The following is a 15,560-nucleotide window of genomic DNA, read 5'->3' on the forward strand; positions in this document are numbered from 1 at the left end:
CCCCGCGCTCTTAAGGTGGCTCATTCATGAAACTGAAATCGAAGGCGACAGGGCGGCTGCGCTGCCACTCTGTAAATTGTAAAGTTTGCGACACGGGTGTCTTCTCCCCGTCGCGATGACAGCAGATTTTAATGGCACTTAAAGCTCGAAAAAAGGTAAATTCCAAGTTTTAAGTCAAACTCTTGCTCTATAAATAGTCTCAGTGGAGTCAGAATAACCCGTGGCTTGCAGGAGCGCGAATGCGGGTGTTACATTTTAAACGTCAGAATTTTTCTGTTCCCAGTACCAGTACAGTGGACGGTGTGAAGTTACCGAAGTATATGCAGGGGGCAAAACCACTGAAGTTTTTTTGTCTTCGTCGCACATTAGTCAGATTTAAAGCAAATACAATAATAAAAACACTTTTTTTAAATTTAACTAAAAGTATTAATAATTTGGCATAATTATGTAATTAATTAGGTCACCTATATCTGCGTGAATGTTGTATCAGTTTCGTTTTGTTTCTAAATTTAAGAGGTTAGAAGTTTGAGGAGAAGTAGCCGAAACCTGCAGTTTTGGGTTTTGGGGCGAGCAGAATTCAAACTGAAAGGAGGATTTTAAAAAATGATAAAAAAGTAAACATCATCCACAAATGATTGGATATCGCACGTATGAAATAAAAATTGTAGTCAATGTTTCTGTGACATTTGCAGCTGCACCTGCGAAAAGTTGGATGCCGTAATCCAAGGAATTTATAAGGAAGGTACTGATATACTTCATGAGGCAGAAGTACATAATAAGCAAGAACAATCGACATATTAAAATGTGTGCTTCAGTTTAAATGTTTGAAGTCTAAATATTCTTAATTTTTAGAGACATTTGTCATTTTTCACCCTCTGATTGAGGTCCACAAAGGATCAAAAATAACATCATATTCATAAACACTGACCTTGAAATTGTCTAAAATGATACCCCACTTAGGTTTGAAATCTGTCATTTTTATCTTTTGGGACTGACCCTTAGAAGTCTGGGACCACCGGAACTGATCAGAATTCATAAATATTACCATATTTGTGATCCTCAACCTCGGTAGCATTAAATGACACTCCACATGCCTTTATCACCGATACCCATTTTTTTAAAGTTTTGTAAAAAGGATTAACTTTGACCCTCGTATCCCATTAGGGCAGGGGTCTCCAAGTCTGCTCCTGGTGGGCTTACTCTGTCTGCAGGTGTTCATTCTAACCCTTTTCTTAATTAGTGACCAGTTTTTATGGCTAATTAACTTCTTTTGCCTTAATTTTAGTTGACTTGCTATTTAAGACTCAGACCCCTTAATCGTTTCTTTTCTCAATTAGCAGCCAAACAATAATGAGGCACAAAGCAAGCCGACAGATGACCAGCCGACCGGTGTCCGTCATACAAAATGTAAAAATAAAGAAAGGTGACGGTGTCAGTAATGTTGATCTGCTCAGGTCCTCAAACCATTTTGACGAAACTCTTAGAAAGAAGAAAATCAACAGTTCTGGAGACGTCTGCTGCGGCAGAATGAGAGTGCCAGCAAATATCGGGATTTAATAACGGGTTTAATTAACAACAAGCGTGGGCTTCTGATAAAGAAACTGGTTGGAGTTTGAGGCTCTGACTTAAGAGAAAATGGTTGGCAAGATTTGTCAACATGGATATCGACAACTTTGAGTAGGGTTTGCATTTCTGAATGAACTGGCAGCCGGAGTGCACACATTTCACCATTCAGTTCAGAGCAGGATGTTTCCCGACCACTGGAATGTCCTGCGAGAGGCTTCAGGCCTTTAGATGAAATGCTGAAGCCCAAATGAATGGGACAAAAAAAAAAATGACACATTTTTTTCATTCAATTGACCTTTGTAATGGAATTCCAAAAATGCAGTATTTGAAATGTTGTCAGCTGTTCCTTTAAGGAGATCGGGCACAGTGGTCAGTGCTCTTCCCTTTAAGGAATACCCTAATCTAAAAATGGTACGCTTTATACATTACTTACCCCATGTAGTAGTGTGGGATTGGTACTAAAATTTTGACTTTGGTATCAATACCAGTACTAAAATAGTTCCAAAGCAAATTATGGGTAACTCCAAAAGCCTCCATCCTGCTCCAGCCTCCCTGGTGCACCGCTTCCCCATTGTTAGGTGTGAGGTGCCCCATGAAGTTGTCCTCACGTTGAACCATGTAGTCTACGAAACTGATGTTTTTCCACATCTGCTACAGTGAGGGTCGATGGGAGGTCAGGGGATTGAGAGGAAACCTGATGTTTACTTCTGGTACTGAAAATCTGGAAATGCTGATACTATACCATTTTCAAATCTGTTTTTTCAGTACTTTTAAAGTATTGGTATACCATGCAACTCTACCATGCAGTTTGTGATCTCATGTTGTCAGGCACAATGGAGATAATAAAGTTTCTGAAAGAACAGGCATCTATGGCGAGCAATGCTGAACAGCGGCAAATGATCTCAAAAAATCCATGGAAAAAGATCTCCCGTTACTCACATCACATAATCCAAATGTCAAGTCATTTAGCTGTGTCCTCACAACATCCCAAACAGATTTCATTTAACTAAAATATTGTTTAACAAACTAGGGTACCTGTCAAAGTCAGGTAATAAAATCAGTTTTAAAATATTCATATCTCTTAGGTTCATCATCAGAATACCCATCTTCAGTGTCCTTGTGTGTCTCGGCCAGGCTTGGCCGGCGCTTCCGTCACAGGTCCCGTAAAGCTCACTTTCTGGCCACTTTATGACTACGACAATGGTAGTGGGGCTCCCTCAATGAAAACGTCATTCATAGTCTTGTAAATATTTCCCATCTTTGAGGGTGACTCTCAGCGTTCCTCCTTCACCTTTCCTCAATATCCTGGTGTGTCACGACTTGTCCTGGCCAGTGCTTCCTCTCTTGATCATGTAAAACTTGCTTCTCCGACTCTGTTATTTCTGGGCACCTCCCTCGCCTCCTGTCCCATTTATGACTATTACCCATGATAGTCGGCCTCCCTTTACCCTCTTGTGGAAACATCATTTGTATCGTTTTGAATACTTTGCCGTCTTTGAGGGTGACTCTCAGGGTTCCTCCTTCACCTTTCCTCAATATCCTGGTGTGTCTTGACCTATCTTGGCCAGTGCTTCATCTCTCAGTCTCGTTCCTGTAAAGCCTGCTTCTCAGACTCTGTCATTTCGAGGTGCCTTCCTCACCTCCTGGCCGTTTTATGACTACCAACCAATGGTAGTGGGGCTCCTGCTGTGAAAACGTTGTTTGTATTCTTGTGAATATTTCCCGTCTTTGAAGGTGGCTCACAGTATTCGTCCCTACTCCCTTCTTTGGTATCCTTGCGTGTCTCCTCCTGTCTTGGCCGGTGCTTTCTCTCACAATCCTGTTTTCATAAAGCCTGCTTCTCAGACTCTGTCAATTCGTGGCACCTTCCTCACCTCCTCTCCCCTTTATGACTATCACTAATGATAATTGGACTCTCTTTAACCTCTGTGAAAATGTCATTCGTAGTCATGTGAATATTTCCCGTCTTTGAGGGTGACTCTCAGTGTTCCTCTTTCACCTTTCTTCAGTATCCTTGTGTGTCTCAACCTGTCTTAGCCAGCACTTCCCTCTCCTGATCGCTTTCCCGTGAAGTCTGCTTCTCATTTCAAGATGCGTTGCTTGCCCCCATCTGCTTTTTAAGTGCCACTGATAGTAGATGAGACCCCTATTGCTCTCTGTGAAAACATCAGTCATATTATTTGCAAATATGTCCCGTGTTTGAAGGCGACTCTCAGTACTCTGGCTACGTCTTTCCTTGGTATCGTTGAGTATGTCAACCTCTCTTGCCTGGTGCTTTCTGTCTTGATCCTGTTTGAGTGACCAACCAATGTGAAACTGACCAATCGGATTCTTCAAATGGACTAGACACAGACTGTAGTGTTTTATTATATAATAGATAAAACACTTCTGGAAAACACTCTCATGAATGAAAATTGTGGTCAAACTCAATCCAGCATTTGAATTGTAGACTTCCCCGTTCCATCATTAGTCGTTACATTTATATTCATATCCACAACTGGAGCACCTCAGGTCTGTGAAGCTGCACGGGTGAATTGACCTCCCGCTTGCCAAAGCATCTCAGATGTGCATGTTATATAACTCCTGTGTGGCTCTGAGGCTAGGGATCTGCACTGGCAATCGGAAGGTTGCCGGTTCGAATCCCGTAAATGCCAATAGGGACTCTGCTCTGTTGGGCCCTTCAGCAAGGTCCTTAACCTGCAATTGCTGAGCGCTTTGAGTAGTGAGAAAAGCGCTATATAAATGCAAAGAATTATTATTATTATTAAACAATGGCAAAGGTGTGAGGCCTCCAAAATCGAGGCAAAAACACAGCCCAGCCCAAAACTAAGCCTCACCCCAGGGGAGCCTGACCCTGAAAAACTGGGATGCATCAGACAATGAGAGCTTGTGTGATGCTTAGGAATGTCCCAGGATATAGAAATAAATGTCTTACTATGGAGAGAAAACCACAAAAAAAAAAACTCAGGACGTGAGACAGATCCATGAAAAGGTTTATGGTACAAAATAAAGCAAAAAAGCTCAAAAGAGCAAACAAAAAGGCAAAAGGAGTCACCAAAAAGGCAACCTGACAGCAAAGAATAATCGCTGGACATGGTGTAACATTTGAGGTGCCAACCTGGTCACAATCCCATTTAATAACTGGCAGTCAAATTATAAAAAGAGAGCTGCGTGGGACACAAAGCAAAGCAGTTGTGCACCCCTCACACGTCTTGTCGGCGGTCACAGAGAGCTTGGTCTCGCTATACTTCTTGGGTAATAAGACGACTTCCGTAGCTTAGCTTCACGTTTCCATTGGTTAAAAGCCGGGGCAGGGGGTGGAGATGTCATCTCCTGATGATAACCCCACGCTGTTGAGGTAACACAGTTAGCGCCCCCTCCTGGCTGCTGGTGGTATTGCTCAGGTTGTCTCAGCCTTCTGGGAGGTCCCCAAACATGCATGCGTGACAATGTTTATTTTACTAAAATTAAATAATAATTTGGACTAACACATAATAAATAATTGAAATGACTACTTGTTATACAATGTGTAAACAAGTAACACAAGTGCAAATAATCGGATCCGTTAAGCCTTTGTTAATAAGATAATCCCGTGTTTACACTTTGATTTTCAGGAGCTCTTTTATTTTAGATATTAACGGTTTCTTCCTAGTTGCACTTTGCCACGTTTGACATTCTTCTGACCTGTTAGGAGAGAGAGAAAAAAAAACAAAAGTTCCCACTTTAATGATTAGCCAGAGTGAGAACTTCCTCCGCCCCGCGCTCAGAGCTATGCAGTCAGGCCGGCCGTGCCCAGCGTGTAGCCAAAGGTCCCCTGACTGCTTTGTTTCCTTTACCTTTTGTCTTTTCAGTTCTTGTCTGAGCCACCATGAAGAGAGGACACAAGTTTAAAGCAAAGCTGCAAAGTGAAGACGAGTCCAGAATTGTGGACGTTCACGAAGAAGTCAGAGACCCCCTGTCAGGGCTGAATACCTCCAACGACGGGCAAAGGGGGGAGGCCGAGAAAAGCAGGCGGTCAGCAAAACATGTTCACTTTGCCTTCCTACCTGATAAGTATGAGCCTTTGGAAGAAGAAGATGAAGAAAAGGAAACACGTAAAGCGGAGAAAAAACACAAGAAGAAGAAGAAATACAAAAAGTATCGGAAGGTAAAAAATATGTTTTTTTTAATTAGATTTTAAAGTACAATAGAAACACAATTTCATCAGATTAAGTCTAAACATTCTGATGCCATAAAATGGAAAATAGCGTTACAGTTATGAAAATATTGGCAGCGTAGTGTTGAAATATTCAGCCCTGCCGTCCTTGGCTTGAATCTCAGTTTGTGTGAAGTTACAGCAGCTCAGGTGCTTCATATGTCACCCCACGTACCAAAGACCACTCGTGACCGACCTGCTAAGGTGAATGAGTGTGGGCGATTGGGCATGCTTGCCCGGGCACCCTGATGAGCACCCCGTCCCGAAAGAATGCTGGGCAAGTGACAGATATTTAGCTCCACCTGTAATGTTGTCTTCATCCATTCTTTTTCTGAACCAGTGGATCAAGAAAGTATTCATTTTGTTATACTGTGCATGGACACACAGGCCTCTTTACTGGCAGCAGCTCCATCCTGGAGTGTTCTTGGGGTTGACCTGACAAGCTTCACTCACCCAAATATGGGGATTTTCTTCGCTGCAGATCATCTCAAGATCTGCCAGGTTGGATGGAGACCACTGATGAACGGCTCTTGTCAGGTCTGAGTTCAAGTCTGACATCTTTGCTGGGCCACTCAAGGACATTCCCAGTGTTGTCCCTAAGCCACTCCTGTGTCGTCTTTGTTTTGTCATGTTGGAAGTCTGAGCTCCAGTACTTTTCAACGTTCAGCTTTCCCTCTACCCTGTCTATTGTCCATGTGAATTTCCCCTTGGGATTAATAAAGTATTTTATCTATCTATCTATCTATCTATCTATCTATCTATCTATCTATCTATCTATCTATCTATCTATCTATCTATCTATCTATCTATCTATCTATCTATCTATCTATCTATCTATCTGCTCTCCCAGTCCCTGATGACGCCACCACCATGCTTCACCTTTGGATGGTACTGCACAGATGACGGGCATTGCCTGGCATGTTGCATGGATTTGAGGCCAGGTTTGGTCAGAGCAGAGAATCTTGGTTCTCACAGTCTGAGAGTCCTTTAGGTGTCATTTCTGTACACTCTAAGTGGGCCTTCATGTGCCTTTTACTAAGGAGAGGTGTTCTGTCTGGCCCTTCTGCCCTAAAGCCCAGGCTGGTGGGGTGTTGCTGTAGTGGGAGCCCTTCTGGAAGTTTCTCCCATCTCCGCACACATATTCTCTGAGTTCTTGGTCTCTTCCCTTCCCATGATTGAAAGTCAGGCTGGGTGGTCAGCTCTGGGAACAGTCGTGGTTGTTCCAGATCTCTTCCACTAAAGAGTTATGGAGGCGTCTGTGCTGTTGGAAAACTTCAGTGCTTCCCCACATTATTAGCTTTGTAAAATGGCAAAAGCCTGCTGACTGTGATCAAAACACTTTGCTCTGCAGAGATTATTTTCTCCTTTATTTGTGCTCCAAATGCAGCCCAATTGGGGATGAAGAATATACATTATTTTGTTTTAACTAGCATAGCAAAAAGCCCAGTTTGTTAAAACAGGCTTAATGGTATGATGCCATGTCCATCTGTTTTGATCATGTCATGGAATTATGAATCTCTGTTCACCAAAAAATGCCTTACATCCGTCTTTCTTTGTGTTTCCTGTTGCTTTTCTTCGTTACACATTCTGGCCCTGGTATGGACACTACATGATGTGATGCCCACATATATGCCGCATGATTTACTGCCTTATGTCGGCCTCTTGGTGACCCCTAACGACATTACACTAAGTCACGGACACCAGGAGGAGAGATGTTTTATTGCTTTGTATATTGTGCTGGCTGTGTGACCCATCTAGGACAGGTTGAAATTTAAGTAATCAACAAAGACCTCAGCGTTACCGTTTGCATTGCACCCTGTAAAGGGCATTATATGCCATTCGAAATGGGATTTGTTAAAGCAGTGCTACTGTTTGTGATGCGTCATCTGTTGGAATGACAAACGCACTTCCTTTTATTACTACAAATGTTTGTACTGAGCCATCTGTTGGAATGACATGCAATGCATTTTATTACTACAAATGTTTGAACTACACCATCTGTTGGAATGGAAAATGCAATGCATTTTACTACTACAAATGTTTGTGATGTGCCATCTGTTGGAATAGCAAATGCATTTTATTACTACAAATGTTTATGATGTGTCATCTTTTGGGATGACAGAAACACAGTCACCAGGTGGACACACAGACAGACACTCGGACACTTATCCTTTTATTAAGGTGGATGAAGGCCTGAATCAACAGGTACAGGAACAGATGCCAGACAGAAGGCCAAGCATAACCAGCCCTGGGATTTCAGGTGGGAGTTCAGGCAAAAGCATCTCTTGAATTACTCAAAGATTGTAAATATAATGGAAGGACAACGCGGAGTACACCCTAAAAGAGCCCTAAAAAATATTCCTCAAATGTAATAATAATAATTATAATAATTCTTTGCATTTGTATAGCGCTTTTCTCACTACTCAAAGCACTCAGCAATTGCAGGTTAAGGGCCTTGCTCAAGGGCCCAACAGAGCAGATTCCCTTTTTGGCATTTTACGGAATTCGAACTGTCAACCATCCGATTGCCAGTGCAGATCCCTAGCCACAGAAATGTGTAACTGCTGAGGCTGATGTTGAGGTCAGTGCAGGGATTTTGTTTGGCCTTTTGGTTAGCCGGTCAGAGACACCTGGGGCCGCCAGAGGGAATGCTGGGTAGACAACCCCATGGAGTTTTGAATGCCTGACCCAGAGATTTTTTACAGGAGACCAGAAGTGGCTTTGGAAGTGGTGCAGAGACTTGGGTATAAAAGAGCCCAGTGGCCACTGCTTCAGTGGACATGGAATCGGGTGGAGTGTGGATGAAGGAGAAGACACGAGGTCACGAGAAGGGAGAAAGGTGGAAGGTGTAGACAGTGGGAGGTGTGAAGGGTCTTTTCGTGTTTGCCTTACTACCTCGTCTGCTGTGTTTTATCTCCTGTAACTTTTATTTATTCAATTGTAATAAAACCTCTCAAGCTCTGCCAGGCATTTTTGGGGCTTGTGGACTGCAAGAGTGCACCCCGAAAAAGGCCACAATTTACAGAGATAACATAAGATTCTTTTATTTCATTCCGCATAATGAAATAGTGACCTTCAAATGAGAGACTTGTGTAGGGAAAACAATTGTTTGGGAGACTCTCCACGTTGTGCAATGTCTCCATTCCTCCCCAGCACCGCATTCAGCATGTTCTTCAACTTGACCCCATTCTGGAAAACATTTTCTATTGTTTTCGAGGCCTGTATTAAAACAAAAAAAACACAGAAACCTCCTGGCAGCATAAAAGGAGTCACAATAGAATTTAAACAAACACTGAAGAAAGCAAACTTTCCTAACCAAGCCCTGCTGTCTGCAGCCCCCCCATCACCCCAAGGGAATGGGCTTTGGAGCCATGACAGGAAAAAGCAAAAAATGTCAGGCCTCATGTGTATGCTGTGCACTGTTTAACGCCTCCTTCTTTAACTCTTAGTGAGGCAATCAAAAGGAAATCTGATGAAATGTCACTTGTCTTAGTGCCGGTGAAGGATGGACTGAGACTGAGCAGAGTGCTTCCAATATGGTTGATAATTAACAAGCCAGCTTTCTCATTTGAAACTGATTGTATGCAGGAGAGGCGCTGCACTTTAAACCTGTCCTGTCCCATCCGGTTTCTCACATTCTTCTTGCCAGCCACACTGTAGCCTGCTATAAAACTTGTGTTTGTCAGTGACCAGGGTACAAGGTGTCCTATCTGATAGGGAGTGCCATGGCGAGGTGTTACTGCTGTCCTGCTCAGGTTTGTTCAAGGAAGAGATAATAATAATAATAATAATAGTTCTTTACATTTATATAAGGCTATTTCTCACTACTCGAAATATTTTACATAGAGAGTGGGGAACCATGCCAACTACCTCCAATATGCAACATCCACCTGGCAACCATATTGCGCCAGTGTGCCCACCACACAATAGCCATTAGGTGGTGAAGGGGTGAGAGAGAGAGAGAGAGAGATAGCCAATTAGGGACAGGGGATGATTAAGGGGGCCAGAATGACTAGGCCACGGTGGGCAATTTAGCCTGGACAAGTATGGAAACCAACAGCAGCCACAACATGTACCACATTTTCATACAAACAGTGGAGCTTTACAAGTTCTCAAAATCGCAATTACATGCAAAAAAAATAAATAAATAAAATTAGAAAAGAAATATAACGCACAAATAATACACAAAAAAATAATGCACACTTACATGGACATATACTTCTTCTTTCGGCTTCTCCCATCTTGTTCTGTTACACCATCACCTGCATGTCCTCTCTCACCACATCCATAAACCTTCTCTTAGGCCTTCCTCTTCTCCTTTTGCCTGGCAGCTCTATCCTTAGCACCCTTCTCCTGATATACTCAGCATCTCTCCTCTGCACATGTCAAAACCAACACAATCTCACCTTACTGACTTTGTCTCCCTACCGTCCAACCTGAGCTGATCCTCTAATGTCCTCAATTCTAATCCTGTCCATCCTCGTCACACCCAATGCAAATCTTCACATCTTTAACTCTGCCACCTCCAGCTCTGTCTCCTGTGCCACCGTCTCCAACCCATATAACATAGCTGGTCTCACTACCATCCTGTAGACCTTCCCTTTCACTCTTGCTGATATCCATCTGTCACAAATCACTCCTGACACTCTTCTCCACCCACTCCACCCTGCCTGCACTCTCTTCTTTATCTCTCTTCCACAGTCCCCATTACTCTGTACTGTTGATCCCAAGTATTTAAACTCCTCCACCTTCGCCAACTCTACTCCCTCATTCTTACCACTCCACTGACCTCCCTCTCATTCACACACATGTATTCTCTCTTGTTCCTACTGACCTTCATTCCTCTCCTCTCATATCTCCACCTCTCCAGGGTCTCCTCAACCTGCTCCCTACTATCACTACAGATCACAATGTCATCAGCAAACATCACAGTCCACGGGGACTCCTGTCTAATCTCGTCTATCAAACTGTCCATCACCATTGCAAATAAGATAGGGCTCAGAGCTGATCCCTGATGTAATCCCACCTTCGTCCCTCCTACTGTAGACCTCACCACAGTCACACTTCCCTCGTACATATCCTGTACAACTCTTACGTACTTCTCTGCCACTCCCGACTTCCTCATACAATACCACAGCTACTCTCAGTCACCCTGTCATATGCTTTCTCCAGGTCCACAAAGACACAATGCAACTCCTTCTGGCCTTCTCTATTATTCTCCATCAACATCCTCAGAGCAAACATCACATCTGTGGTGCTCTTTCTTCACATGAATCCATCCTGCTGCTCACTGATCATCACCTCACTTCTTAACTGAGCTTCCACTACTCTTTCCCATAACTTCATGCTGTGGCTCATCAATTTTATCCCCCTGTAGTTACTACAGTCCTGCATAGCCCTCTTATTCTTAAATATCGGCCCACCAGTACACTTCTTCTCCACTCCTCAGGCATCCTCTCACTTTCCAAGATTCCATTAAACAATCTGGTTAAAAACTTACATGGAGATATACAATTAAGAGAAATAAAGTCCTCACATATAGAATTGTCTCTTAGCAGGCCGATGATAAGGTCAGTTGGTCAGGGGGAACAGAAAAAAATTAAACAAAAAAGAGAGAAATGGAGAAATAAAAAACAAAATCGGTCAGGGTTCAAAACCAAAAGACCACCCAGCCCCCAAACCACGCATTTTACCTAACAGAAATGGTTTGTTTTGTTATTTTTTGAGTATTTCAAGCAGTGGTTCATGTTCGTCACATTTCCTCACTCACTTGTGTGTGACACTCGGTAACAACTCCATCTCCTTGTCCATCCAAATAAGATCAGCGGTGTTTTTGTTTTTCACATTTGCCGTTGCTCTTCTCGATGTGTCTATCCAACAGGGGGCGCTAGCTCCCTGGTTGGAATAAGTTCTTTTTAATTGCGGCGTTTTAAGTAGCCTGAACCTGAATAGATATAATATTAAAGAGGCGATACTCCTCCCTTAGTGATACGGTGGTAAGAAATCACATAAGTGGAAATAACTTTCTTTAATGACGGTTTACGTGGCATAACAGATGAGGAAGCCAATGACAAGCCCATGTGATCGTCTCCCATTTTCATCGCTGCGCTGAAAGGATTTTCAAGGTTGGATGACGTAATCTTCCATCCGTCCATCGGCTTCGAGGTGTTTAGCTGCTGTCCAAGTCTTTTCTGCTGTTTTCTCCACGTGCCGGCCCTTACTTAGGTAAATCATGCCATTCCAGACCAGGCAAAGAGAGGCAATGCTGACTCTTAACACACAGAAATAGCGCGTGTTGCCCATTTGTCTCTGTCTATCTTGTCCTAGGCTCGGCCTAGCAGTTCTAAATGCTGAGCCCCTTTGTACTAAATCTGGCTCAGCTGTGCAGATTTCAAATATTCGCACAGTGACATTAAACTTATATTCTGATTACAATGTGTAAACACAAGCTGCAGGCGACTGTCTCGCGTGGAGGACGCCGACTCTTTCTGGTTTTCATTGTGCGCCTGCCCGGCGTAGGGGAATGGCTGCATCACACACATTTTTGGTCATTTAAGTGTGAACGGGGTGACTTTTTACAAACAATGTGAAAGCGCTAGTGTGGGCAGAGATCGTTTTCATCTAAAAATGAGGCTTTTAAATGGATGTGTCCTAAGAGAGGGGACAAGGGAGGAAAGCCATGTAACCAGGGTGGACAAACTGAACACCAGCAATGCAGAGTGGCTGCGCCAGCTGGAAGACTTGTTATCAGCCTTCAAAATAAATAAACGCAGAGACATTTTAACTTTATGAAAAACAACAAAAACAAAATAGCCAAAGCCGTGAGGATGTACGCACTGTACTGAGATTTGACAAAAGGTCAGCAGATGAAAGCGTTAATGATAAAAACACGTTTCCCTTTTTGTTTTTCACAGAATGTTGGCAAAGCTTTGAGGTTCGGGTGGCGCTGCCTTGTGTTGGGACTTCAAGGCTTTACTGCTGGCTACTCGGCCCCCTTCACTTCGGCTTCTACTTTGATACCCGAGAAACGTTGAACGAGCAACAGCTACCTTCCGCCTGTCTGGAGTGGCAATTTGACGAACTATGGATGGAAATATGAAAACAAAAACCCTTGAAATGACAATCTTATTAGCGGCGTTATTGACCTCTTCTGGTTTGACAGAATACTTGGGGTTCAGGAGGTTTGTGAAGAAGTAAAGAGCAATGAAGAACAAAGATGGTGAAGAGTTAAAGAAAGTGAGGGAGGAGGGCAAAGTTGGCAACTGGAAGATGAAAATGGAAGATGTTAGGACTGCACGGAGAGCCACACATGAAGAGCGTCCAACTTGATGCTTCATAATTTGCACCAAACCAGGGCTTCTCAAGAGACCACCTGACCGTTTTCATGGAGTATCTCAAGACTATCATCTGCTGGATATAGCGCCTTTAAATCTCATCAGCTGTTTCTCCTGGTGAGGGCCACGGTGGCAGCAAGCCAGGCAGGTCAGCCCCGATTTCCCCATCCCCTTTACAGATTCCATCTCTTCCTGGGGAATCCCCCAGGCATTCCTAAGCCAGCTGAGAGATATAATCCCTTCAGTTTGTCCTGGGTCTGCCAAAGGGTCTCCACCCAGTGTGGTGTGCATGGAGCCGCACTACGGGGAGTCGCGCCCAGACCACCTCGACTGACTTGTCTCAAACCGGAGGAGCAGCGACTCAACTCTGAGGATCTGCCAGTCGCGAAGTATCAGCTGCCCAGCCATCCAGTGAAGAAACCTCATGCCTACCGCATGTCCTGGCGATCAGTTTAGAGTCCTCCGTTTACCTGCTTGTGTTTGGGACAGCCCAAGCAGACTCTGGGAGATCATGGAAACAGCCGGGTGCGAGACTCAAACCCTGGAAGCTGAATCCATAGGGCAGCGGCACTAACCACTGTGCCACCTTGCTACACCTATCACTGTGTTTTGCGAGATGGGATGACGTCACGATGTTCTGGATATGAATGCCCACTTGCTGCCATAATGTTAAGACAATTATTTTGAAATTTTGGTCAATAATGAAATCTCCCCGGTTATGAAATTTTAAAAGTAGAAAAGTGTAAGAGGAAATCCATCCTTCATTTCAACCCACGTTATCCTGAAGAGGGGAGCTGGAGCCTCTCCCAGCACACAGGTCTGGAAAAATCCTTGGATGGGGTGCCAGTCCATCACAGGGTGAAAACATACACACACACACATCAGGGGCCAATTTAGCATCGCCAGTCCAACCCACCTGCATGTCTTTGGACTGTCGGAGGATCACGGAGGACACCCACATGGACATGGAGAGACCCAGGATGTGAACCCAAGTCTCCTGCAGCTTTGCCACTAGGACACCCAAGAGGAACCCCACACTCCCTGGACTAAGTTTAATCAAAGCAGACCTTCTGCTCTCCAACTCATGAAATTCAGACGTTAAATAAGAGCATCCCCTGTGTGTGTGTGTTGGGGGGTTTGTGGGGTTTACTGGGCACCTCGCTTTACACATCAAATTGAGAAATGTGTGCAGTGATTGTTTCAAGTCCTTCTAGAGAGTTGAATGAGGTGCTGACTCCACAGGTAAATTTCACTTCAGAGTTTACGAAGGCACATTCTTAATTATTGTCCCGAATTTATTGTTGAGATGTGACAGCACAGGTCTGTGGGGACAGAACATGTAAAAACATTTGTGAAGGTCCAGCACTGGTGTGAAGGACAGCGGGACAGAAAGATCCAGCAGTGAACCGTAGGGCAGCTCTACAAGCCCTTTGACGAAGAGGATATGGACACGAGGCGCTGGGGCGCACGTCTACAAGTCACGCCGTTCCATTTCAGGCTAATACTAATCATGGATTTAGAAATGCCTGACTTTATGGATCTTTTTAATTTTTTTTGTTTTTCTGTAATTGAAATGTGAAATAAAATGAAGGGTTTCTTTTTCACTTGGACTGCTGCTGTCTTGGTTGGGTTAAAACTTTTTGTGCCCTACTTGAAATATGAAAGGTGACATCCCACCCATGACTGACGGCACTCGAGCATCTAAGAAAGAAGCACGGCGGCGACTGCCCTGGTGAGACCCTCCACCCTGGATGGGTAAGCGATTGGTCTGCCTCCTCAGCGTGTGAGGGTCCGACGTCTCTATCTGCTGTCAGAGCCCCCCCGATAGGTGCTGACATACAAATCAGATTGTGGTCATGCAGAATATCAGCCAGAAAGGCACCTGGGGGCTGATAAAGAATTGACCTTCTGGAGCGTGGCAGGCTTCACTACTTCTGATGGCTTACCATAATGAATGAATGAATTTCCTACTGTTCCCAAAATGAATGAATGATGTTTAATAGATCTTAGTTTGAATGAAGGGATGAATGAGTGAAATGTTTAGTGTACAGTTCCCATAATAAATGAATAAATGTGTGAGTGAGTGTGTGAAGAAGGATGGTTGCTATTTCCTACAACTGCCTGAATGAACAGATGAATGGATTTTTCAACAGTTCCCAAAATGAACAAATGAATGAATGAGTGGTGATTACAAGAGAATTTCCCCTTGGGATTAATAAAGTATCTATCTATCTATCTATCTATCTATCTATCTATCTATCTATCTATCTATCTATCTATCTATCTATCTATCTATCTATCTATCTATCTATCTATCTATCTATCTATCTATCTATCTACAACTTCCAACAGTTTCCAAAATCACTTACATTTATGAGTGAGTGATGGATGGTTACTATTTTCTTACAATTGCCTGAATAAATGCACTTACCACAATTCCCAAAATGAATGAATGAATGAGGGAA

General features: G+C 43.5%; 1 protein-coding gene across 1 annotated transcript; it reads left to right on the top strand.

Annotated features, from left to right (window-relative positions):
- The first annotated feature begins 22 nt into the window (after positions 1-22).
- On the top strand, positions 23-14,699 carry LOC114665941 (uncharacterized protein C1orf115-like). The gene is made up of 3 exons (XM_028820608.2): positions 23-155; positions 5,418-5,713; positions 12,676-14,699. Exons 2-3 carry the CDS (start codon positions 5,435-5,437, stop codon positions 12,793-12,795), a joined length of 399 nt encoding a protein of 132 aa, XP_028676441.1. The 5' UTR covers positions 23-155; positions 5,418-5,434; the 3' UTR covers positions 12,796-14,699.
- The last annotated feature ends 861 nt before the right edge of the window (positions 14,700-15,560 follow it).

This window comes from Erpetoichthys calabaricus, chromosome 15, assembly GCF_900747795.2.
Source record: "Erpetoichthys calabaricus chromosome 15, fErpCal1.3, whole genome shotgun sequence".
In the NCBI taxonomy this organism is placed as follows: Eukaryota; Metazoa; Chordata; class Cladistia; order Polypteriformes; family Polypteridae; genus Erpetoichthys; species Erpetoichthys calabaricus.

Coding starts and splice junctions, on each gene's coding strand:
- LOC114665941 (XM_028820608.2), top strand. CDS start 5,435: ATGAAGAGAGGACACAAGTTTAAAGCAAAGCTGCAAAGTGAAGACGAG. Junction 5,714..12,675: donor AATACAAAAAGTATCGGAAG/GTAAAAAATATG, acceptor TGTTTTTCACAG/AATGTTGGCAAAGCTTTGAG.